The sequence below is a fragment of the Carassius auratus genome, chromosome 30 (genome assembly GCF_003368295.1).
Source record: "Carassius auratus strain Wakin chromosome 30, ASM336829v1, whole genome shotgun sequence".
Lineage (NCBI taxonomy): Eukaryota > Metazoa > Chordata > Actinopteri > Cypriniformes > Cyprinidae > Carassius > Carassius auratus.
Window position 1 is genome coordinate 129320 of NC_039272.1, and position 27691 is coordinate 157010.

Sequence of the window (27691 nt, forward strand, 5' to 3'; positions counted from 1 at the left end):
TAAAAATATATCTATTTTATATTAATAGTGGTAGCTGTCTGAGTCTGAGTGTGGGGGCGTTCCAAAGTCGCTAAAGTTTTACACGCCTTCTTCGTGTCCAATCAGCGGCAAGGATCTCGGTGACGGTGGGTGGAATTAATAGTGACGTCATGTCGCAGCATCATCTTCCCGGATAGCACGAGTTCAAGAAACTTGAAGAACATGCTCACACGCCAAAAGTGACTTACAATCATCTGAGAACATATCCAGCACACTCAAGAAGTTTAAGAGACCTCTGAAAGCAGACAGAAGACGATGATCGCGTCTCATTTACTGGCGTACTATTTCACCGAGCTCCACCATGACCACGTTCAGAAAGTAAGTATACAGCATCAATCTTTAACACGGTATATCGACTCGATGAGGCCGAGGGATGAGTGGAGATCGTTGTTGATCTGTTATTAAACTGTAAGTGTTTGACATCCTTGACCAGACACACGTGTGTTTGTGTCAGAGAGGTCGGTGTTAAAATACTTAACAGAAGATAACAGCATACTCATACTGATAACAGACTCAGATGTTCAATAAATAGCCTATTCCGTTATACTGAGTTTCTATCTCAAATTCTCCGACATCGTGACTCTTGTGTTCCGTGCGTCACCCGTTTCCGCGGTTTCAAAGAAAGGAGGTTTTAAGGAGCCTACGTAGTTTGAGAGCTGATAACCTTGGATGATATTCGCGTCCGTTTCTGTTTCTGTTATATATCATAACTGTCTGGCCGTTGTGTGTGAAACGATGCTCTTTAAAATCATTGATGGTAAACACAAAAATGATATTTGAGAAACTTGCCAGGCGAGTTTTTATGGCACTTCCTGTCTGCCACGACGCAACTTAAGCGCGCGAGGGAGCGTTGCCACGGTAACCTGACACTCTAACGCCCTGCCAGTCACGTGCCACTCCTCTTCGCGCGAGTTGTAACAAAACCGTGACCTCAGTGACCCCGGATACATTGTAACCAGTGCTGGGGAGAAACTAGTTACATGTAACAGAATGAGGAAATTTAATGAATAAATAAATGTAACTGTAATGTGTTAAGAGTTACTGAGAGAAAAAAAAGTAATTAAATTACGATGTTAGCGATTTCAGAGGAGGCTACATATGATTATTTTTTCACAGATTTTATTGATTTCTTTCCCAAATTGCACTGACTGCTTTAAAATACGAGATTACATTTTTTTTTTAAAGATTAACAGGTTAGATGCCAGTGTTTTCTATCTTAGTATTTCTTAGATTTGATTTCAAAAACAGTTTCATAAACTATATCTTATTGTTTTAAGTGTGTGTTTAATATCAGAATGTTCTCAAAGTTAAATGATTATAATCTTAATTCAAGTGAAGAATGATTCTGAAAGTCATTGTGTTGAGTTCTTCTGTAAGGTTAACCCTGCTTGGATTCAATGTTTGGAAATTAATAACAGTTGAAAACATTCATTAGAAATCTAGAAAAGTGATAAATTAATCAGGTGTAATCAGTTACATTATTAAATTAATTGAAAGTTACACTATTTAATATGTAATGAGAAGTCTAACTTGTAATTGATTTCCAAACTAACCTTCACAAACACCGGTTTAACACTAAAGCGGCGATATCTGACTTCTTTTTTTGCTGTGATGTGCTCAACACACTTCAAATAGTGAGTTAAGAGATGTACGTGCTCAGTCCAGGTTGATAAACAGCGATGGAAACTCATTTGCTGGATAAATAACTTGATGACTTTGCAGATCAACAGATCGTGTGATTGGATGATTGGACTAAGAGTGCACCTATCTCTCAAACGTTGTTTTAATATTCCTGAAATGCTTGAGCCAAAGACTGTCATCCGAATGATTTGGTATAACTGCCTCTCAGAACTGTCTCACACAAACACGGTCATGTGATCTTGTGTTCCCAAACATCATGCATCATGCGAGTGTGAGATAAACTGATGCGGTTACTTATCATTTCTTATGAAGGGAAAAAGAGCCACATGCTTGCCACTTGCATGCACTTAATTTTCTTTTTTATTCGTGCTTTCTGAGGTACGAGTAGAGCCCTGACCTTTAGAGCGTTTCATCAGTGTTTTGTAGTTGTATAAGCTCTGAGCTCTGCTGATGTATGCTGCAGTGTTTTGTCTGTACATGAAGACCTTTTTGATCATCCACTGCACACACTCCGAGCTCCTTCAGATCCTGACGTTATCACACACTTCTCTTGAGTTCTAGAGTGGAGAAATGAAAAGAGTTTGCTTCCTCTTAACGATCCTCTTTTCTTCTGCATTGCTTTTGAGCTGCGGTGAAGTGCTGTCTGGCCTTGCGTGCGTCGGGTCAGAATCAGGTGAAACGTGATGCTGCTGTAGAAATCAGTGTAGAGTTCAGTCCTAAACAGAACTGACCACAGCTGCACAGGTTGTTATGGAGGGAACATAAGTTGATTTGTTAACCTCTCATGTTCCACATCTTGCTGTAGTTCTGAGTATTTCCCAAGACTGACCATTTGTCCCGCTGAGATGGAATAGTGTGACTGTAGCTGGCTGAATATGTGCTGTTTAACAGAACCAAAGCTTTATTGAGCCGAAACGTTCTGCCGCAGACCTCGGAGAAAGAACTGCATTTCCTCTACTCTTTCTTCATCGAGTATAACAGCAATCAGGAACTTCTCTGATGTCCTCATCTGACCTTACAGGGGAACTTCCAGCTTCCCTTCTCGTGAAAGATTCTTCCGCTTGTATCACGGCTGTAAGAATACGAGCAGATGTTTTCTGGTTACTACTGACCTTCAGAGAAAAGCAGGCCGGAGCCAGACAGTGTGATTACATTTGAACAAAACATTACGTCTTGTTCTGACCCTGTTACTCTATGCTGAGCTACGCTACCAGTCAAAAGATTTGGAACACTTTGATTTTTTTTTTCTTTAATATAAAGAAGTTTCTTCTGTTCACCAAGCCTGCATTTATTTGATCTAAAGTACAGCTGTAATATTGTGAAATAGTTTTACTATGTTAAATAACTGTGTTCTGTGTGAATCTGTGTTAAAGTGTAATGTATTTCTGTGATGCTCCGCTTTATTTTCAGCATCATTCCTCCAGTCTTCAGTGTCACATGATCTTCAGAAATCATGAAAATAGGATGATGTACTGCTCAAGAAACATTTCTGATAATTAGCAATATTTTGATCTATATATATATATATATATATATATATATATATATATATATATATATATATATATATATATATATATATATATATATATATATATATATATATATATATATATATATATTTGAACAGAAAGATCCAAAGATCAGCATTTATCTTAAATAAAAAGCTTTTGTTCAAAATCTTGGAGTCCGTATCATTTTTTATTTTTGGGAAGGAAGTTATAGAAATAAATACTTGTATTTAGAAAGAATGCTTAAAACTGATAAAGTGATAAGGACATTTATAATGTTACAAAATTATTTATATTTATATAAATACTGTTCTTCTGAACTTACTAAAAAAATTCTACTCCACTGTTTTCAACAAAAATGAGATGATTTCTGAAGATCATGTGACTCTGGAGACTGGAGGAATGAAGCTGAAAATACAGCGGAGCGTCACAGAAATACATTACACTTTACATTATATTACAATAGAAAGCAGTTATTTTAAATAGTAAAAATATTTCACAATATTACAGCTTTTGCTGTACTTTGAATCAAATAAATGCAGACTTCTTTAAAAACATTAATAATCATACTGTTCAAAAACTTCGGCCTTGTAGTGTGTTTTAGCCCTTTTGCTACAAAATTTAGTCATCCATAGTTTAATTGGATGTAAAACATGTTTAATATTCTAGAATGTGAAACTGATTTACCAGTGAGCTCTGGGACGGAGGAGAAGCTCACCCTTCACGTGTGTTTTCAGGTGGATAAGTATCTGTATCACATGCGTCTGTCCAATGAGAACCTGATGGATGTGTCCAAGCGCTTCCGGAGGGAAATGGATAAAGGACTGGGTCGAGACACCAACCCCACCGCAGCGGTCAAGATGCTGCCCACCTTCGTCCGCTCCACCCCGGACGGCACAGGTGAGGACATGACATCATTCACCATCCCAAATCACATCTGCACAGTAAACCGCTCTCAGAAACGGAGGATGCTTTCAGATCAAATAGGCCACTTTAAGCTCAATTTTCAGAAAGTGGCCCAATTGAGCTGCATTCATTGCATTTCAGGGCATTTGACAGGAGAAGAAACCTGCACACAAAATAATGCTCGAGCTTCACTGTTCTCAAGGTAGTTTGTGTAGTGTGCATGAACTGTTCTCTCAGGTGAACCTTTTTTATTTGATATTTTCCTAAATATATACATGCATATGTGTGTATTCATTTATGTATGTATGTGTGTATAAAACTTTTTTATTTTGCATGCAATTAATCGTGATTAATGGTTGCCCAGCACTGTTCAAAATACTTTAAATTCTCATATTACTGAGCATGTGTGTAAAATATTGTGAATTTGGGAGCGTTCGCATCCTGTGGGAATCTGGTTGGATGCAGGTCAAGTCGAGAGGAAGTGTATTGTTGTCAGCTTCCTGTGAGGCACATATCGTTCTGTAATGGAGGTGTAGTGTTTCTGTGTGTCGTGAGATGAAGAGATGATTGATCCAGCTCTCCAGGTGTGTGTGTGTGTGTGTGTGTGTGTGTTCACGGGGGATCAGACACCGTCTCAAGCAGAGTGTGAGAAGATGAACTGTATTCTGGTTCCTGGAGAGAATGCGATCACACAGAGACGCGTCACCTGGGCGTGAGCCACCGAACGCTGCTGGGAAGTGACTCACGAATGAGTCCAGATGGATGTTTGCCATCACCTCCTGCTCAGGGACTTAACTTTTACTTTCACATTCAACAGTGCTTGAAGATTTCCTCTCCTAAAACATTCTTAAACCTGTGATAAACTCTTATATTAATGACATGTGACAGATGGAATGGGATGCATGTTTTATTATTTTATTATTTTATTTATTTTTTGCTAATTTTGAATCTAGGAATCACGATGTAGATTTTAAAATACAAGGTGTATTTTTGGCCATACAAGACTTACACATGGATATAATGTAAAAGGTGAAGAACCACCATCATGAATTATCTGCCAAACTAAAATGATTGTGAAGCATATTTTATTAGATTGTTTTTAATGTAAATAGAGAAGGTTTTATTCAGAGGTTTGTTCAACTGATTTATTTAAAAATGAGATTAAACTCATTAAATCACAACAAAAGTAATTGAATTACGAGAAAAAAGGAAAAAATAAAATGTTGAGAAACTCATTAAATGATGAAGAAAGTTCATAAAATTTCAAGAGAAAAAAAGTTGCCATAAAATATTGAGAATAAACTCAGTAAATTATGAGAATACACTTGTTAAATTTGGTTGCATGTATGATGCCTGCACTAAAAAATATAACTTGCAGGATTTACTTCATAACAATTTGCACCAACACATTTTAAGTAAATTGTATTGCTTCTGCTCTATACAATGCACTTCCTATTGAACTATTGAAGTAAATATTACATAATTATATACAATTTCATATATATATATTAGGGGTGTAACGATACGTATTCGTATTGAACCGTTCGGTACGACGCTTTCGGTTCGGTACGCGGTATGCATTATGTATACCGAACGGTTCGTTGGAGTAATTAATTATATTTGAAAAAAAAAAAAAAAGAGAGAGAGAGAAATATAATGATATGCGTTCAACAAGGTAGCCCAATAACCCAAACAACGTAACAGGCAACGCCCCTGACACCCCCGAAGAAGAAAAAAACACCATCTTATATGTTTATGTTAGGCTACTCAGCAGGCGCTCGCTCACTCAGTACGCGCTGAAGGCTCGTTGCAAAATAGCCAATGCGTTTAACAGACTAGAAATGAGAAGATCCTCCAATAACCAACAGGTCTGGTGTTTGGGTGCACTTTGGATTCCCTTTAAGCTATAATGGTGATGGCAAGAGAGTGGTGGATAAAAAAACAACGGTATGTCGCATCTGCAACATGACAGGGTACACCAGCGGGATTACAAAAAAAAAAAAAAAAAAAAAAAAAACCAGCGGGAATATCTGGGATATATGCGTCAGTACTATCTGGGAAAAGACGAAAAAAAGGAGAAACATGCACGCAGCAAACTATCCCTGCAGCATTTAGACACTATAGCTTACAGGGAATCCAACCCAAACACCAGACCTGTTGGTTATTTTAGGATCTTATATTTCTGGTCTGTTAAAGGCATTCGACATTTTGCAACGAGCCTTCAGCGCGTGCTGAGTGAGCGAGCGCCTTAGGGGCCGTTCACATATCGCTCCTAAAAACGCATGGAAAACGCTAAGCGCGTCTTTCTCCTCCTTTCCAAAGCGCTTGGGCAGAAGCGCTCATGAGGCGTCTGTCTTTGCTAAGCAACAATGACGTGCTCTCTCCATGAGACGCGGAAATTTCAGCGAAGGATAAATGGATTTGCAGCTCTAAAAATCGCTTGCAGTAGCTCTGCTACTAAATTTATTTCAAAATTGCAATCCATATACAACTATGATCAGCTGTTCCTTCATCTTGGCTGAGCTCTCAACGTTGTTACGGGAAAGGATGAAGCTGATTGGTTAGTTCTTGTCACATGACCCGCGGTGCGCTTGCGGCATTCTGAAAAGATGAGATGTTTTTACATTTTGCTGTATCTAAAACGTATCGAACCGAACCGAACCGTGACATCAGTGTATCGTATCGAACCGAACCGTGAATTTTGTGAACCGTTACACCCCTAATATATATATATATATATATATATATATATATATATAATGACATGTATTATATTATCTTCATTAAGTAAATAAGTTAAATATATGTAACAATTTACAATAATTTTTTTTCTTTACAAATACAAAATACATGATGATGAAACATTGTTCACTTTTGATCACAAATGTGTCATTTTGAGGAGAAAATAAACTCCAGATGTAAAAAGTCGCTAGTTATTAAACCTAACATCAAAAGCAACAATAAAACCGTGTAAATACAGCTGGAAAACAGTCAGAAAAATCCACCTTATTAATGATTCATGCCCCAGTGCATGATGGGAACACCAGTATCAGAACAGTCACTAAACTTTATAAGGTTTATTTGTACACTTTAACCTCTATGAGCTTTAACTGAGTGCCGGTATGGAATATACCTAGTTTTTTAAAATAAAAGTGAAACTAACATTTACATGTAGAAATGACCTTTTGTTTTCCTGTAATATTAACTTCACCACAGAACCATTGTTTGTTGTTCTGGAAAACAAGTGAGGAGTTCTCGCCTCGTTATTTTAACAAGTGATTTCTGAAAGTCAAGAGTGTTGTGCAAAGAGAAGTGTTCTTCAGAAGTCATGTCACGATGAGAACGCACAATTATAACCTCACTGTGAGCTTACACAAGTCTGAACTTCCTCTCTACTCTCAAAAGACTTTTAACTTGTAAATCGAAGCGGATTAGTTCATGATCACAAACCGCTTATGATTGTTCAGAAACCACATGAACACAGAGAGGTCACTGCATTAAACATCGTAACGTCAGGAGAAGAAACTGTGCAGGAACACGTCTTTAAACATGGATCATAGTGTGTGTGTGTGTGTGTGTGTGTGTTCAGCAATGGAGGAACTGACATTGTCATATTCCTTTTATTTCACAATAAACTAAAATATGAAAAAAAACACAGTTTCCACCAAATGACTTAATAGATTCTTTGGAAAGAATGAATCATTTTTAAAGCTAATGGATGATTTTGTTGGGAAGTGGCTCTGCATATAAAAAAAATAAATAATAAAATGCACTGCCAAACATTCACTAGCCCGGCCTGAATAAATATTAGTTAATGTGTTTTGTACCCATTTCGATGCCATAACAAAGACGGCCACTTTCACTATAGTTCAGACATTACTGAAGTCAAGTCAACAGTCAGTCAGAAAATAAATAAAATAAGATTCTCGTCGAGTGGATATTTCGGGTCTCTTTTTTTAAAATTATTTTTCAGATGTCTAACTTTTGACTTAATTTAATTTTATATATATATATATATTTTTTTTTTACTTTTTTTTAAGCTATTGCTACAAATTTCCCAGCGACTTAAGACTGGTTTTGTTCCTCAGAGTAACATTTGAACATACAGTTCATTAATTTAGATGTTACCACATGAAGCACATGTTCAGACTATCATTATGCTAAACGTGACGCATTAAAAGACCAAATTCAGTATAGCTACACCTTCATGATGCCAACGATTCACGCAAACCCAGAATATAAAATCAATGCACTAAATTGCATTCTACGTGCTTTGCAATCATCTTCTGTGCTCTCTTTAACAGGTTTAATGTATAAATCCAGTTTTTCCACTGCTATTACAGAGCTGTTGTGTTTATGACGAGGGAAAACAGATTTTTGCTTCTTCTGAGATGAATTTGCTTTGGTTTGTAGAAACGGGAGACTTCCTGGCTCTGGACCTGGGAGGAACCAATTTCCGTGTTCTGCTGGTTAGGGTGTCCAGTAACGGGAAGCAGACGGTGGAGATGGAGAACCAGATCTACGCTATTCCAGAGAACATCATGAGAGGCAGCGGGACGGAGGTTTGGCTTCTCCTTCTTCAGCGTTCACCGAATATATTTAGGTTTAACCTGCCTCAGGCTGCAGAAATCATCTTGATTCATTCATATTTAAAGAGACAGTTCCCCCAGAAATCATTCACTCACTCTGATCTTGTTCCAAACCCGTAGACGAAGAAGATTTAATTTAGAGAAGTTTCTGCAGCCAGCCGAAATTAAAAATAACATCTGTGTCAGAATATCACCAGTAAATGATGAACGTTTTGCATAAACCGTTTCCACACACACAGTTAAATGAGAGCCGCTGTATTTATGGGAGAAGTTTAATTATGCATTATAAATAACTTCATCTTGTAGCCGTGGTTCATCACTGTCACTGTGTTTAATAATAGAAAGACGTACAGTGAGCGCCTTCTTCATTACAAACTTGACCGTTAATGAACTCTGTGCAGTTGTTTAATAAGAGAGTGAAGTAATTAAAGGGTTTAATGTTTCTCTCATAACTCGTTATCTTTGCTGATGTTGATGAATGAATGAACACACCGTGCATCGTGTTTCTGTTTTAATGCACTCGATCACAGCTTGAACACTTTAGATCCATACATGCTTAGGATGAAATGCATGCATCTTATTAGGGTTGCACTTGATATCTTCTGTTTTTGAACCTGTACTTCTGATCAGCTCTTTTAATTAATAATGAATCCTATCAAAGTTAAATGGTGTGTTTTCTCTCTGTGTGTCCAGCTCTTCAATCACATCGCTGAATGCTTGGCGAATTTCCTTGACAAACTGGGCATCAAAGACAAGAAGCTTCCTCTCGGCTTCACCTTTTCATTCCCTTGCCAGCAGACCAAACTGGACGAGGTGAGATGGGAACCGTTAAAAGAAAGCGAGACTAAACTGAGCAGCTGTTGTGTGAGAGGTTCATGTTTCTGTGGTCGGTCTGGTGTCTGTTCAGAGTATTCTGGTGTCCTGGACCAAAGGTTTCAAGGCGAGTGGAGTGGAGGGGAGAGATGTTGTGGGTCTGTTGAGAAAAGCCATTAAGAGCCGAGGGGTGAGTGTCCTGCTTTTACATTTAGATCAATGAAAAAGAATAGAAATGTAATGTGTATGCATGCTTGTCTCGGCAGGATTTTGACATCGACATCGTGGCCGTGATCAATGACACGGTCGGCACCATGATGACCTGTGGCTATGATGACCATCACTGTGAGATCGGCCTCATCATCGGTGAGTGTGTGTGTGTGTGTGTGTGTGTGTGTGTGTGTGAGAGAGGCCTTCTGTGAATATTAGAGCACACATTACAGCCGTTTCTAGTCTGAAGGAAGTGTTGTGATTCCTGTTCTCAGAGACGCTAGAGCAGATCAGCTTGATCAGTCTCTGATTTCTCCATGATTCTAACTCTCTCTCACATTAGATGACAAATACTGAGATACAGTTATAGTTGTAAGTGGAAATCAAAGAGCATTTCAGAGGGAAAACTGCTTTCTCTTTTGGAAAGAAATTCAAAATTATGGCTATTAAAAAATATATTCTTCTGAGTCCTTCTGAGAAATCACATCTTCCATCTTTATTTGGCACTATAACTCTAGCACACTCTATTCTAATTCTATTCTTTAAAAAAAACTTGCCACTTTTAGATTTGCACTCTATTCATTTACTAACTGCTTGTTTCTTTCTTTATATATATATATATATATATATAAAACTAACACTAGCTTCTCAATCTTTTTTTTATTCTATCTATTTGTTTAGTTTTTATTAATTATACAATTAATACATAAAAAAAGTAAAACTAGCTTGCTCTATTCTTTATCTATTCTATCGGATTTCTTTTTATTTATTTCTATTTAAAAAACAAAACAATACCAAAAACATGCTTGTGTACTGCATTAGGCTAATAGAGACTTGTTATAACACATGTGAATAATTTAGATATATATCAATAAAATTAATAAAAGAAATTAATAAATAAAAAATCTTTCTTTTATAATTTCTGATTATTTCCATTTCAAAGTTATTTGTATGTATAATATATATATATATATATATATAATTATCAGAAATTAAAAAAAATATATATTTTTTTTACTATTAATTTCTTAACATTTCTGATAATGTCCACAAAAACTATTGTTGGAAATCATCAGAATGTATCAAAAATTTCCACAGGAATAAATTACATTAAATGTAATACATTTTTATACAATTTTATAAGAAAAGCTAAAAAATGTCAATATTATAAATGCGTTTTAATACCAAAATGAAGTGTATAATGTGTAAATACAATGTTTATTAAGTTGATATTTAGTGAATAATAGGAACTGAACGGGTAAATCCAGTATAGCTGAGTGCAGCTGGTTTATTTGGACGGTGTTGAGAGACTCCAGAAGGCTTTCCTGGGATCTGCGCTAATAAAACAAGCTTATTCTGTCCTTTCCCACTGAGCCAGACCACTGCTGAGTCGACTGTTGAAATATAATTGAGCATGAAGCTGTAATGAAGTCTATTCCCTGCACATCTCAACACTGTGTTGTAGGATCTGAAGGAATCTGTGGCGTTGTGTTCTTTACACAGTGCTTTAAAACCAACAGACTGGAGTTTCAACAAGGATCTGCACTGAAGGATGTTTGCGTTATTAGTCTGTGTGCATTTGCATCTGCTGTAGATTATTAACAGAACTGATTGCATTGTAGACAAAGCAATAAAAATATCCCACACCTTTGAGACACGAGTCGTTAGCGTCGACAGTGTAGGATTCAACATAGCACGGTAGAGATATCGAACCCCCTGCATACATATTTAATGCAGCTGCACAAGCTTATATATCAGATCTCTTAATTCTACATCAAACTGTTAAAAGAGGAGGTATTGATTCGCATAATTACATCACAGTAACTCTGATCATATAGTAAGTACATGTACTTAAATGTATAGTTACATTGCAACACCTTAAAGTAGCATGCATGAAACATTTGTGTAGTGGGTGCAGAATTCCCAGGAATCTTCAATGCAAACCGATCGGATGTGTGTGTGTTTCCAGGGACGGGCACCAATGCGTGCTACATGGAGGAGATGCGTCACCTGGAGCTGGTGGACGGAGATGAAGGCCGTATGTGTGTGAACATGGAGTGGGGAGCGTTCGGTGACGACGGCGCATTAGACGACATCCGCACCGAGTTCGACCGAGAGATCGACGCCGGCTCCCTCAACCCTGGAAAACAGCTGTGAGTGACCGATGGAGTCTGTTGTTGTCACCACGTGTGAACAATGTCAGGAAGAATCATCAGTATCTGTGCATTATCCTGATCCGAACTCCTGACTCCAGTCATCGTGACTCCACAGGTGCTTTCGTTTAAGAAGCTGCTCGGGGAAATGCAGAACTGTAATCAAATCCCATCATGCCTCGAGTGCTTGTTGTCGATTTGCACATGCACATGCTTTTCTCTCGCTTTCAGAAGGTCAGGAGGGATGCGCAGTTTCATTTAATTGCGAGTCTGTGTTATTGTTCTCTCTCATAATCAGCTCCCGGAGACATGAATGCTTGGACTGAACAGAAGAAGAACAGCTGTGTTTTCAGCGTTGTACACTAAAGCACAATATGAGCTATACTCTTTTCAGTGTATTTCTAGCAGTATGCAATGTTTTTCTCCTTGTTGATCTCCTGGCTCTGGTTCATGGGTTGCATGCTCTGTTGGACCGCAGGTTTGAGAAGATGATCAGTGGGATGTACATGGGTGAGCTGGTCAGACTGATCCTGGTGAAGATGGCCAAAGAAGACCTGCTCTTCCAGGGACACATCACTCCAGATCTGCTCACCACTGGCCACTTCCAGACCGCCTTCATCTCTGACATCGAAAATAATAAGTCAGTACCTTTCTGTGCATTTGGGTTTCTTGTGATTGTAGATCACAATGGGATCAAGGGATGCTCTGCAGTGAATGGGTGCCGTCAGAATGAGAGTCCACAGCACTCCAGTCCATCAGTGAACATCTGGAGAAGACAAATTAATTATTGTGATGTTTTTATCAGACTCTCATTCTGACGGCACCCATTCACTGCAGAGCATCCACTGATGAGACACTGATGCATACGTGTTATATTATATTCTAGGCTGTCTGTTTAATATTAAATTATAAAATATGTAATCATGATCATTCTTGAATCTTTCCAAAAAATAATGCGTAAATGCTTTCAGTTCCAAGGGAAAATATTAGGCTTACATGTAATTATTATAATTGGCTGTCTGCTTCGCTGATACTCTGATACGCAGCAGTGAGTTAAACATGTTGAATTAATTGCCTACTTCAAGAGTCAACAATGATTTTCTGCTGTATACCATAATACTAAAGTCTGAATATCCATGACATTATATCAGAGTAGCTTTTCAAAAACATGGTACTTTCTGCTAGATTTCAGATTTAAAAATGTCTATAAATAACCTAAATGCTTTATTTATTTGTATTGTTACTAATATTATTAATATTATTTTGTGCAAAGAAATTCTTTGAAGTTAGAGGTGTTTTGTTTTTTTTGTAAGAATTTTTAAAAAGGATATGTTTATTTCATCACAAATACAAAATAAATAATGAAAAATAATGAAAAATAATAAAATAATAATAGTACAAAATCAGTGATATAGTGAAAAATTGTTTGTTTTAATAATAAAAAAAATTATAAAAATTATATGTGTTGAATTACACACATAATTACATAAATATATAATATTTTATATTATATATTTATATAATTGTGTAATTTTTTTTTTTTTAGCAATTAGAAATCATTAATCAGATTTCTCATTGCTGTGAGTTTTTTGAACAATAATGTAAAAAAAAAAAAAGCCCAAGAAACAATCAAACATATGAGTTAAAGGAAGGATACTGAATTTTCCACAATTTAAAAAACAACACTTTAAAAGCATTTATTTGGAATGGAATATTGCTCTGACAGTTTCTGATGTTTTTTTAAAAAGATTTTTCTGACCCCAAACTTTGGAGTGATAAAACTGTCTAAGACCCAGTGAAAGTGAACGGTTTCATGTTCCTGTGGCTCAGTGGTAGAGCATTGCATTAGCAGTGCAAAAGGTTGTTGGTTCGATTCCCCACACACTGGTAAAAAATGTGTGTCAGTGGCTCTGTATGAAAGCGTGTGGTAACTGCACAAGAGTGATGTGATGTTGATGAGCATCCTGTGGTGTGTGTGCTGCAGGAGCAGCGAGGGTCTGCTGAGTGCGGAGCAGGTTTTGAGAGGTCTGGGTCTGGATCCGTCTCCGGAGGACTGCGCCATCACACAGAGAGTGTGTCAGATCGTCTCCACACGAGCAGCTCATCTCTGCGCCGCTTCGCTCGCAGCCGTCCTGAGGCAGATCCGGGATAACAAAGCCACAGAGAAACTGCGCACCACAGTCGGCGTCGACGGATCCGTCTACAAGAACCACCCGCAGTGAGTCTAGATCCACAGCCAGGGTCTGCTTCACAGCATCGTCTGCATTTATTTGATCCAAAGTTGCAGTGATACTATTATTTACAATAACCATTTGAATATAGATTTTTAAAAATGATCATTTTCAACTTGATCACCATTGCATCAACTACTGATGAACATGTTAGTTTTTATATGAATTACTACTCTGTAGCTTATTTAACTAATATTGTTTTTGTAAAGCTTTTGTCTTTCAGACATTTAAAATGCACACATTCCAAAACTTTTTTTTTTTTCATTTTTCACGAAATATTTTTACTTGAAGTATCCCTTTGATTTTAAAATAAATATATTTAATAATAATATCACATTTGCATGTTCGTGGTTCTCTGGTGTTGCTTAATGGTCACATGACATGCAGCTAAACAAATAAAATAGAAACAATTTTAGTGCATGTTTTATCCATTTTAAAACCTTTTTATAATTTAATGAATTATTATATTTGATACACTTGAGATGTTGGCTACTATTTATCTAATATTGCATGTATTTTGTTTTTGAGTCCAGCAATTATGTAACAATACCTTTTAATAACAACTAGCTTGGTGTTGCACAGAGCATTTATTTGCATGGCTTATATCTGATGAAATGAAGTCTGTATGCAAGCATCACCTCTAATTATTGGTGCTATTTTAATCCGACACCGCTGGATTCACCGGGTGTTAATGCATGCATTCAGAGAAACGGATCACCACTCAACATTTCCTGTAGATACGGAGTTCTCAGAAATGTTGATGTAGATGTTGATTGGCTGTGTACGTGTTCAGCTTCATTCAGGCTGTGACACGTTTCTGTGGCGCTTGTATCTAGAAGCAAATATTATTTTCTGAGTTTGTTACATTGTGAATCATCAGGAATATGAACGATTTCAGCATGAGCTGAATGCAGATGGAGAGCAAACATTACAACTAGATTAGCTCTGACAACGTTTTTCCAAGACGAAGTCAACAATAACAAGAGACTGCGATGTCTGATGTGTGTATCTACATCAGACGTAAAGCTCGGAGTGTAAACCCCTTTATTGATTGCAATGGAAACGATCCAGTTTTTCACATTATCCTGCAGTATATGCTTCCATCACATGCAGCTGTAATGATTTTCCTTCATCAGATTAAAAATTTTCATCTCTCACATTTAATTTATGAGCCATATATAAACAATTTTTTTTTTTTTGACGCAGGCAATTTAAATATACCCCCAAGCAATCTATTTTCATTCCAGTTTCATGTGCTTCTACAAATTGAAATGAGTTATTAAATCATACGATCTGAAAATAACTCTTCACATTTATTTACATACTTTCTATTTTTATTTTATTTTTTATTTTTAATTGTGCTGAGCCACAATTGATTGCAATTAATTGCATCCAAAATAAAAGTTTTTGTGTACATAATATATATATATGTGTCTGCTGTGTATATATAAATACAAAAACATGAATGTATATTGAAAAATATTATGTTTCTATATGAAATATATATCTATATAATATAAAAATTATATTAATATTAATTATATGAATATAAAAATATGCAAGTAAATATTTTCAAAATATATACTGTATGTGTGTGTCTTTTATATGTACATAATACGTGTGTGTGCTATGTATATTTATTTAATGTACACAACTTATATTTTGGATGCAATTAATGCCAAATTCATCGTTGCCCAGCATTTATTTTATTTGATCATTTATTAGACTTTTTTTAAATAACCATTTTATTTTCACCTACCAAACTACAATTACAGTCATTGTATCAGCTCCCAGAGAAATAATTCTCAGATCTTTGAATGTAGCAGCATGCAACCTCCTATTGTATTAAAACTAATTTATTTTCTGCATGCTTTCTTTCTTCTTTTGTGCATCATCCACCTTTTCCATATTTGTTCTTTCTTTGCTTTTGGGCCCTTTCCTCTCTCCCTCACTGGTTTGTATTCACGTTTCTCCAGGTTTGCCCGGCGACTGAATAAGATGGTGCGGTTACTGGTGCCGGACTGTGATGTGCGTTTCCTGCGCTCGGAGGATGGCAGCGGTAAAGGGGCAGCGATGGTCACTGCGGTGGCGTATCGACTGGCGAAGCAGCATGCAGAGCGCCAGCGTATCCTCGACGGCCTCCGACTCGATCGAGATCAGCTGCTGGAGGTGAAGAGAAGGATGGAGGAGCAGATGAAGCGAGGCCTGGCGAAAGAAACAAACGCAGAGGCTGCGCTCAAAATGCTGCCCACCTTCGTGCGCTCCACGCCGGATGGAACAGGTCAGACTGAGAAACACAAGCTTGACTTACTTTAGTCGACCCAGAAAGAAAATGGTCTTCTGTTTAATTCCCTCATCTACCAAAGCAGTGTTTTTTTTCCTTCCTTCCTTCCTTTCTCTCTTCCTCCCTCTCTTTCTTCCTCCCTTCCTTCCTCCCTTCCTTTTTTCCTTCTTTCCTTCCTTCCTTTCTCTCTTCCTCCCTTCCTTTCTTCCTCCCTTCCTTACTCCCTTCCTTTCTTCCTCCCTTCCTTACTCCCTTCCTTTTTTCCTTCCTTCCTCCCTTCCTTTCTCTCTTCCTCCCTTCCTCCCTTCCTTCCTTTCTTCCTCCCTTCCTTCCTTCCTTCCTTTCTCTCTTCCTCCCTTCCTTCCTTTCTTCCTCCCTTCCTTCCTCCCTTCCTTTCTCTCTTCCTCCCTTCCTTCCTTCTTTTCTCTTCCTCCCTTCCTTCCTTCCTCCCTTCCTTTTTTCCTCCCTTCCTTCCTTCTTTTCTCTTCCTCCCTTCCTCCCTTCCTTCCTTCCTTCCTTCCTCTCTTCCTCACTTTCTTCCTCCCTTCCTTCCTCCCTTCCTTTTTTCCTCTCTTCCTCCCTTCCTTTCTTCCTCCCTTCCTTACTCCCTTCCTTTCTTCCTTCCTCTCTTCCTCTCTTCCTTTCTCTCTTCCTCCCTCCCTCCCTTCCTTCCTCTCTTCCTCCCTTCCTTTCTTCCTCCCTTCCTTCCTTCCTTTCTCTCTTCCTCCCTTCCTCCCTTCCTTCCTTCCTTCCTTCCTCTCTTCCTCTCTCCCTTCCTTCCTCTCTTCCTTCCTCCCTTCTTTCCTCCCTTCACAAGCTGTGCATCAGTTTTTCGATCCTGTTTCAAACACATTGACAGATGTTGTGTTGCACTATGAAATGTTGTATGAAAACAGCTGCATAAATGTTTGCTTGCATACTTCGTGGAAAAAAATCACAGTAACCGCTTTGAAGATCAGATCACAAATGGGGATGAATTGCAGGCAAAATAAAATGTCATTTCGTCTTGGCCAAAAAATCAAGGAGGGAAGTGTTGGAATATAAATTGCTGTGCATAATGCATCATATTCTTGATTCAAGCTTGCTTAAAATGATGACAATTTCTGAGAATGTTTTTCATGCATATCTTATTTGTTATTTTTTTGTAGGCAGAGACAAAACATCAAGTATATATTACGTATGTGTGTGCATGCATGTGTGTGTGGATCTGTCTATCTATCTATATCTACAAACATTCATACATGCAATAATAAGAAATGAAGGATCTAAAGGATCATGTGACTTTAAAGATGCTGCTGAAAATAATATAATGCTTTCTGTGTAAACTCCTTTATTGATTGCCAAGGAAGCGATCCAGTTTTTCACATTATCCTGCAGTACATGCTTCCATCACATGCAGCTGTAATGGGTTTCCTTCATTCGATGAAACATTTTTATCTCTCACATTCAATTTATGAGCCATACATCAACCGTTAGATGTGTTTTTTGTTTTTTTGCCACAGGCAATTTAAATATACCTATGTGCTGTAACAGGAATAAAATCAATTTGAAAACATGTTTTAGTTTTTATCCAATACATGCAGTCTTGAAGAGCATAACCTTAGTATTCTTATTTTACATAGTTTCTTTTCTTTCCTTTTTTTTTATTCTAAAATTTTATTTCCACGTTTACAAATTCTCTACTGACCAATGAAGGGCAAAAAAAGATAATCTGGAGTTTGAGAGACAAATCAATTACCCCTCCATAGCAGACCGTTCCAAAACATCCCAGAGAGAGTTGATTGGTGTGTCTGAGTGAGAGCGTGTGTGTGTGTGTGTGTGTGTGTGTGTGTGTGTGAGAGTGTGTGTGTTCCGGTCTCTGAATCTCTTGTGAATGTTCTGCAGAGCGTGGTGACTTCCTGGCTCTGGATCTGGGCGGCACAAACTTCAGGGTGCTCCTGGTGCGTGTTCGAAGTGGGAAAAGACGGAGCGTGGAGATGCATAATAAGATCTACACAATCCCCCCAGACATTACCCAGGGCACCGGCGAGGAGGTACGCCCTGCACCATCCACATGCTGGATCGTTTTTGATTTTTTTCAGTGATAATGCTGTTGAGCTCATTTTGATAAGTACATGAATGATCCTTTGTCTTCCCCTGTGTTGTGTGTGTGTGTGTGTGTGTGTGAATGGTGGTCTGCAGTTATTTGATCACATCGTGCACTGCATCGCTGACTTCCTGGAGTATATGGGTATGAAGGGAGCGTCGCTGCCTCTGGGCTTCACCTTCTCTTTTCCCTGTCGTCAGACTCGACTGGATCAGGTAAGACTCGCGTCTGCTCTTCAGCTCAACGAGGACAAACTATAGACTTCTAATGTAGTTCAAAATATAACTTTTTACTGTTTTTTTTTGTCACTGGAAAGTGTTTCCACAAATAGGGTACAAAATGGGAATTAAAGTCCTAAACATCTTGGGGGAAAAATGGAGACTTTTTTTTCTTTTTTTTGTGACATTTGTTTGATCAAAGATTGGATTGCAGAAAGTGATGTCATAATCATTATTCAAGGCTAGTTTTAATCGAGCTCATTTTCCTGCTTCTGGCTTATTTTAGTAAACCCAGAATGAAAGTTCTATCATCATTTATTCACCTTCATCATGTTCCAGCATCCTCGTGTCTTTCTCCAAAGTAGACAGAACAACAGTTTATAATGAGGACGGAAGCAACATAATTGTGTTTCGAATGACTCCCACACTATATTTTATATAATGTAGTTATCTAGCAGTTTTCTCTAAAGAACATAGGGTACCTTTTATGCTTTAAAAACTGTAAAGGGACATCAGTTTGTACCCTGTTTATGGAAAGTGCCACAGATATTATTTAATCTTTTATAAATTATTTCTCATTAAAGTGGTCATGAACTGAGAAAACAAAATTCCCCTAAGCTTTTAACATAAGAGGTCATTGTGCTATTAAAAACATTCTGTTAGTTTCAGAACTCATCACTTACATCACTCTACACCGCTGCCTATTTAGCTCCGCCTTCCGATTATACACCGCTGCCTATTTAGCTCCGCCTTCCGATTATACACCGCTGCCTATTTAGCTCCGCCTACCGATTCTACATCGCTGCCTGTTTAGCTCCGCCCACCTATACTACGGATTAATTTACAAGTCGAGTCACCTTAATTTATATAGCAGTTTTAACAGTACAGATTGTAACAAAGCAACTGAACAGCCTTAAACAGGAAAATAGTGTGTCAATAATGCAGAAAGGCAATGATGTCATCATCCAGCTCAGATCAGTTTAAATAGTATCTGTGCAATCAAGTCCACCAACATTTACAAACAAGGCACAATTCCATGCAGAGTTTTCCAAAAAGATTGAAAGGTTGAGTCCACTGTGTTCCCATCTGTCGTCCTCACAGGGCGTCTTGATAAAGTGGACGAAGGGCTTCAAGGCCTCGGGCTGCGAGGGAGAAGATGTGGCCACGCTGCTGAAAGACGCCATCCATCGCAGTGAGGTCAGCACCGCAGCACACTCGAGCGCTGACGGAGCAGTTCATGCACTTGTTACTGCAGATGCAAACACTCGTCTTTAACGGCTCGATGCAGCTCGTGGATGTCCCGTCAGATCTGCGCCTCTCTGATAATGCATCTCGGTCTCTGTTTCCTCGCAGGAGTTTGATCTGGATGTGGTCGCTGTGGTGAATGACACCGTGGGCACCATGATGACGTGTGGGTACGAGGATCCTCAGTGTGAAGTGGGGCTCATTGTCGGTGGGTGAGATTGCTCGATCTGGTTTAGTGATTGTTTAGCTCCTCAATATGCAGTTGAACGCCCAAGTCTGTATGTAAATGTGCATTCCCAAAAGGGAAGTTTGGAAGTTGATGAAAAGCAAATAATTAAGTTGAATGTAAAATTGTGGCTGCACCTTTAATTGAAATACAAGTGAATTAGCATTATAGCTTAGTGTGGTAATCAAATCAAACATTGCACTTTAATTAATAAAAGGATATAGTGTATTGCACCGCATGTTTCAGAGGGAAGAGAAGCAGTAAATCCTGCTTTCTGTCAACTCCATCTGCGCATGTGCAGTGCGTTAACATGCAGTTTAACATTTCCATCTTCCTGTGGATAAAAGTTGAGTGTTTCACCAGTATTCCTACTGTGAAAAGTGACTTGACTTGGAATACAAATTATGCATTTATATATATATATAATAGAGTAGCTTTAGGCAACTGGTATCTTGATTTAGTGATTTGCTGAGGATGCATGAAGTCGATTCATCCCAAATGCACACTGGTTTGGCTGCCATTTATATTCATTTATTCATTTTATAATGTAAAACATAAAATGTTTTTTTTTGTGATGTATTTGCCATCACCCATCAAATGAAATGCCTCTTGTTTTGATATTTTATATCATTGTGTTTTATATTTTTAAGCTTAGTGTTGATATGTTCAATCATTTTTGGAGGCACTGTACTGTTTGTGCACAGCATCATTAACTGTCTGAGTGAGAGTGTATTTGTCGTCTTCTTCCCGCAGGCACAGGGACTAACGCGTGCTACATGGAGGAGATGTCAAACGTTGAGCTGGTGGATGGGGATGAAGGGCGTATGTGTGTGAACATGGAGTGGGGGGCGTTTGGGGACCACGGGGAGCTGGATGATGTTTGCACAGATTTTGATCGAGCTGTGGATGACCAGTCCACTTACCCTGGGAAACAGCGGTGAGAGTCTTTATACCCTGTCAGCTTCGCTTTAGAGAAACGCTGCCGTGTCTGATAGAGGAAGCTCAAACACCAATGCTTCCAGTCATACATCAAATAGATTTTCTTTAAGTGCTATTACTTATTTATAGGTGACTCAGTAGAAGTACATTATGGATATGCTTGCAGAATTTAAACTAATGCACCTCTTAGACCATTGGCTTCAGATCAGCTTCGAGCAAAGATTTTCAGCTAATTCCTGGAGGATCTTTTTCATTTTTAAAAACTTTTTTTTTAAATTATTTTTAAATTAGTAGTAATTAAATGAACTCTGTATTAAAAATATTACATTTAATGAAAAAATGTAAATACCATTAAAATATTTCTTAATTAAAAATACCATTTATCTATTTAATTTACTTTTTATAATAATAATAATTTTAAAAACTTTTTTTATATTGTGTTATTTTTTAATTAAGAACTATTAAATGAACTTGTTATTAAAAGTAATACATTTACATTTATTTAAAATTAATTTAATTTTAAAAAATTACTATAAGGTGCACCACAGTGACCAAAGAGTCCAAAAAAGTCAAGAAAATGCCAAAAACCATTATGCTGAAATAAAAGATTTCTCCCTAATCTTTTGTGTGCAATGTTATGGTCCAGAATTCTCCAGCGTCTGTGTAAACCTGCTTTATTTTGGGCTGGTGACTGATGTGGTTCTCAGGTATGAGAAGATGATCAGCGGGATGTACCTGGGAGAGATCGTCAGACACGTGCTCCTGGACTTCACTGATAAAGGCCTGCTCTTCAGAGGGAAGATTTCAGAGAGACTGAAAACACGAGGGATCTTCGAAACCAAGTTCCTGTCGCAGATCGAGAGGTGAGTGTGAGTGAGTGTTTGTGTGCATGTATGTGTGTTGGTGTGTGTGTGTGTGTGTGTGTGTGTGTGTGTATATGCATGTGTGCGCGTGTGTGTGTGTATATGCATGTGTGCGTGAGTGTGTGTGTGTGTTTGCGCGCATGTGTGTGTGTGTGTTTGCGTGAGTGTGTGTGTGTATGTGTGTGTGCGTGTGTGTGTATATGCGTGTGGTTATGTATAACGGTGTGTGTGTGTGTATATGCATGCATGCGTGTGTGTGTGTGTATATGCATATATGTGTGTGTGTGTGTGTGTCTGTCTGTCTTTCTCTCTCTCCCTCTGTATATATGTGTGTGTATGTATATGGATGTGTGCGCGTGTGTGTGTGTTTGCGTGCGTGAGTGTGTGTGTGTGTGTGTATGTGTATATGCGTGTGCGTGTGAGTGTGTGTGTATATGTGTGTGGTTATGTATAACGGTGTGTGTTTGTGTGTATATGCATGCGTGTGTGTGTGTGTATATGCATATATATATGTGTGTGTGTGTGTGTGTGTGTCTGTCTCTGTGTGTGTATGTCTGTCTTTCTCTCTCTCTCTCTCTCTCTCTCTGTATATGTGTGTGTGTGTGTGTGTGTGTCTCTCTCTCTCTCCCTCTCTCTCTCTGTATATGTGTGTGTGTCTCTCTCTCTCCCTCTGTCTCTGTGTGTGTGTGTCTGTCTGTCTCTCTCTCTCTCTCTCTCTCTCTCTCCCTCTCTCTCTCTCTCTCTCTCTCTCTCTGTCTCTGTGTGTGTGTGTGTGTGTGTGTGTGTGGAAGAGTCCGACACCAGACACTGCTGTCCGAGCCTCTGGGGTCTTCTGTTTTCCTTCAGATGATCTAGAAATGCTAAGCACACTGATTATGTCCAATATTATTTGCTCTGCCGAAGGCATCTCGGCTGGTTTAATTAGATTATAGTGTTTTCTATTGTTCAGTCACAACGGGAACATTTCCAGCCGAGGACCACCTGCAAATATTGGCATGTTTTTGACATGTTTGTATCCCGTCTGTGGGGAAACGAACCCTTGTTTGTGGTGCATTAGTTGTGTGATCACTGAGGAGTGTGTGCTGTGTGTGGCAGTGATCGTCTGGCTCTGAGGCAGGTGCGCTCCATCCTGCAGCACCTGGGCTTGATCAGCAGCACGTGTGATGACAGTATTCTGGTGAAGGAGGTGTGCAGCGTGGTGTCCAAGCGTGCGGCGCAGCTGTGTGGAGCCGGTCTGGCGGCCGTGGTGGACAAGATCCGACTGAACCGAGGCCTTCAGAAGCTCAGCATCACTGTCGGAGTGGACGGCACGCTCTACAAGCTCCACCCGCAGTGAGTGGCCTGGATTAGACTGGGAATCAGGACAAATGTCTCCGAAAACAGAAAAGCATGTTGAGTTGCACTGAAATTGATAAATAATGCATTGCATTAACAGTGAGTGAAATGTTTTGAATCGCAATTTAACATGCTTTTTTATTTTTTAAAGACGTTTGCTGTTATCTTTCTTGCACAGAATCTCTTCTGTAGATAATATCTGCTGGTTTATTACATGTTTTCCTCTTTCTAGTCCGTGATGGACTGTCGTAGGCAACATAAGGCCAGTATTCCTCACATCTGTCATCGGTGCTTCATCTGTTCTCAGATCAAATGCTAGTGCACAATTACAGCTTCAATTTAGAGGTTTTCTACAAACTCCAATATTCTTATTAATTGAAAAAAGTCAAGCCACTGTTCACAGGTTAGGAGTCAGTACATCTTTAATTTTTTTAGTTTCTAAAGAACATGAATACTTTTATTTAGCAAGGACACTTTAAATTGAATAAAAGTGACCTTAAAGACATTTTATAAAGTTACAGAAGTTTTTTTTTTTCTTTTTTCCTTATTTTATAAATTGTTCTTTTGAACTTTTTGAAATCCTAAAAGATATTTCTATTTCCATTTATTTTTTTCAGAAGATAAATCAGTATATTTTCATGATTTCTGAAGATCATGTGACACTGGAGACTGGAGGAATGATGCTGAAAATACAGCGGAGCATCACAGAAATAAATTTCAGCTTTGAACATATTAAAATAGAAATCTGCAATTTTAAATTGTAATATTTTTTCACAGTATTACTGTTTTTACTGTGTTTTTAGTCAAATAAATTCAGCCTTAGTGAGCATAAGAGAAATCTTTCAGAAGTGTTTAAAAACTCTTACCAACCCCAACATTTTGAAAAGTTGAATGTGTTACTTAAGAAAAAAAACTGTCAGGTGAAGCAAAATTACTTAAATTTAATTTATTATTTATTTTTTTGAGGATGACTTTTGACATGCAAAGGCTGATAGCGGGACTTTTTTCCTTCAGCGCCCCGCTCTGATAAAAACAACACTTTGATTCTCATTCAGAGTTTGACATGAGTTAAGACAAGTGTATGTCCTGATTTGGTTGTTTCAGCTTTATTCACACAAATAAATAACAAATAATTATTGATTATTGGCTGTTAAAAAAGGGACCAGATATTTGGTATATTCTGTCTTTTACAATAAGAGACGAGTCAACATATAGAGCTGGGAAAAGAAATTGATGCATCGAGAAATGATTCCGCATCGATTCTGAGATTTTCCAAATGCATCGCAATTCTTTCTTGAATTGATTCTGAGCTTAGTTTTGAACAGCAGATGGCGCTGCATCCTTCAGGAACACCTGTTCTCTCCTCGTTTCCAAATCCTTACACACACTTGAACGTAAAGTAATCATTCATAACATTGGAAAAGGTTGAAGCGAATCACAAAGGTGTTCACAGTGGGATGTTTACATTAATCTTGCCTCATAAAAGCATTGGAAGATGAAGTGAAATTACACACACAAGCACTCTTCTTCATGAGCATTTGAGTGTGCAGATAAAAACTAGATTAGAACGCCATCTGCTGTTAAAATCTAAGCTTAGAATCGATTCCAGAGGAATCACGATGCATTCTGAAAATCTAAGAATCGATCCGCGAATCAATTCTGCATCGATTTATCGTCGCATACGAAGATGGTGAAAGAAAAAAGAAGGCTATTTTAATGAGTTTGTCCTGTTATTATTACCTAAAACTAAAGCTGAAATTATTTTACTTTGAAATAAAGCTGAATATTAAATCAAAAAAAATAAAAAAAAAAAATAAAAAAAAAACACATTCAGGTCAAAAACTGAAACTAAATTGAAAAGAGAAAATATAACAATTACAGCAAATGCAAGACATTATTAAATGCTGTAGTAGTGCATAATTCTAATCCTAAAGTAAGACTGATCGAGAGTTTTGAAAAGTGTCGAATTATTAACGTGCATTGTTTGGTAAAAAAAAAAAAAAAAGCCCCACATTCAGAAAGGCGCTGACGTTGCTCTCTTCCTCTTTGTCTCGTCAGCTTCTCCTCCATCATGAGGGAGACCCTGAGAGACCTGGCCCCCCACTGTGAGGTCACTCTCCTCCAATCAGAAGACGGCAGCGGGAAAGGTGCCGCCCTCATCACGGCCGTGGCCTGTCGATTGAGAGACGCTCAGAAGTAGAGACTCCACAAGATCACGTCCACACTGAGCTTCCACTGAAACACACTCCTGTCTGTAGAAGAATGGGTCTTATTTATTTTTTATTTTTATTGTTTTCTGCTTTAGATCATGCACTGCAAGGACTCGGCGTTTGCTGATGGGAGATTGTCTGTAGAACTGTTCTGTGTATTGTTACTGATTTGAATGACTGTACTGTCTGAGAAAAAGAGATTTTATCGACCTGTCGAGCTGTGAATGATGTAATTTATTTCCGTTCATGCATATATAATCCAGACTGCAGATTCTTCTCTTAAAAATGCCATAGAAGAGCCATTCAGTCCAAGAACCGTCTCTTTCTTTCCTTTTTAGAATCTGAACCGGTTCTTTCATGGCATTGTGAAGCACCTTTATTTAGTGTTTAGTGCTGAACTCTTCCTTCTGAAGGACTAAACTGTTCCTCTAAATTCCTTGAATCCTGATTCTCCTGACCTCTTGAATCGTGTCTGTGCTGCTGTTCTCGTTACTGAAGTCCACTGAGATGAAGCTAATTAAATTAGTCTTCTGAACCGGTCTGGAGAAATCTGTCAAGATGAAAGCTTTTTAAAGACTAACTTGATGATTTGAGGAAGATTGGCTTTGAGATCTGGACTGGAGGTTGTGTATAATATCTCCTAATGCAATCTGAATACACACAAGCCTGCTGTATACAGATGAAGGACATGTTCTACTAATTGCTTTGGCACTTTTTTGGTGAAATCATCAGCGTTCGATGGCAAGAGCCTCACGCTGGGAAATTGAACGCATCTTTTCTCTCAGCGCTTCTGGGATATTTATTATTGATGAATGTTTCCGTGGCTGATCAGAGTCGTGCGTCGCAGTTTATCGTCTGGATAACGCCAGGGTTTCTCCAAAAAGCTGCAAGGTGCAATTTTCTTTGAGCAAATATCGAGTGAGTGTCATTTTGTCGGAGTTTTCAATAAGAAACCTTCTGCAAACAGCACAGAAATATTCCTCCGGCTGAGATTTCTCTTTTTATTTTCTATACATGAACACTGCAGACTCTGGGATTAAGAAATGACTTGTGCACAATATCTAATCATTCATGTTGCTTGGTCGTCCTAGACGGTTATATACATTTACACGGATAGAGTCAAAAAAAAACACTGATCCAAAGGTTTAAGTAATGTTTAAGAATGTGGTTAATAGCTAGAATGAACATTTGAACTGTTGTCGCACGATAGTGATTCAGACAGATGTTAATACGAAGAAAGATTTTACTTGAAAAGGAAAACTGGGAAAGTGTTTAGAAAGTGTGCGCTTATGTGATTCATGCACTATATCCCACATTAAACGATAGCTCTGTGTGAAGAACAAGAATCCTCACAAACATCTACATCTTAAATGCTTTGGTTGTAGCATCTTGAAACGCTCCTGAATCTAGTTTCCAGGAATTGATCTGGAGAGTTTGTGAATATCTAACAGCGTTCCTGTTCAGTATTCCTGAGCTCTTCTTATTCGAGGACGACTCCGTGGACAATAACTCGTGCATATTTAAGGTCAGATCAGGTCTGCTCCGCTGAGGCTTTAAGAAGTTCTCTAGACGAGCGAAGCTGATGCTTCTGGCAGAAGTACAGTAGAAATTACCTTTAACTCGCTTGTTTTTTACCAAGATCTCTGGAGACACACTCCAGATGTGTGCAGGACGCTCAAAGACTGAGTGTTGTTTTGAAATAAACCTTTTTGACAATGATAAATCATCATTAGGACTTGATTTTTACAGCTTGTGTAATTTACTGTCACTACATTTCAGTTCAACTAATAGAAGCAAATCAGTCCTGAAAAGAATTGCAGTTGTAATCATCTAAACTAAGAACGTAATAATTGTAAAACCATAACTCGATATATCCGTGAAGGAATAAATTTGAAACCCTTGCATCGTTTCCATCACAACTCATCATTTATATGTTAAAGTTATTGTGGTTTCCAAGGAAACGGAGCGTGCAATAAAATAATGCATGCGTTAAAAAACGAGAAAAATAAAGCTGAAGGTCTCCAGGAACAGAATGGTTTATTTTTATTTTTTATTTTGCATCAGTTAATTTAATTATACAAGAAGTTTGAAAATATTATAGAGTCAGATGTTGAAATGTCTTCCTCTGCTGAATGATTTGAGATGTGATGAAAAAGATATTGTGGGGAAATGATTGTTTTATACTTGAATAT

At 38.0% G+C, this 27691-nt stretch overlaps 1 protein-coding gene across 1 annotated transcript; it reads left to right on the plus strand.

Annotated features, from left to right (window-relative positions):
* Positions 1 to 163: 163 nt before the first annotated feature.
* LOC113048733 (hexokinase-2-like) lies at positions 164 to 26034 on the plus strand. Its single transcript, XM_026210550.1, has 18 exons — positions 164 to 357; positions 3929 to 4091; positions 8511 to 8659; positions 9380 to 9499; positions 9594 to 9689; positions 9766 to 9865; positions 11679 to 11862; positions 12341 to 12502; positions 13847 to 14080; positions 16070 to 16374; positions 18262 to 18410; positions 18559 to 18678; positions 19783 to 19878; positions 20035 to 20134; positions 20906 to 21089; positions 21799 to 21954; positions 23050 to 23286; positions 25348 to 26034. Exons 1-18 carry the CDS (start codon positions 295 to 297, stop codon positions 25487 to 25489), a joined length of 2760 nt encoding a protein of 919 aa, XP_026066335.1. The 5' UTR covers positions 164 to 294; the 3' UTR covers positions 25490 to 26034.
* The last annotated feature ends 1657 nt before the right edge of the window (positions 26035 to 27691 follow it).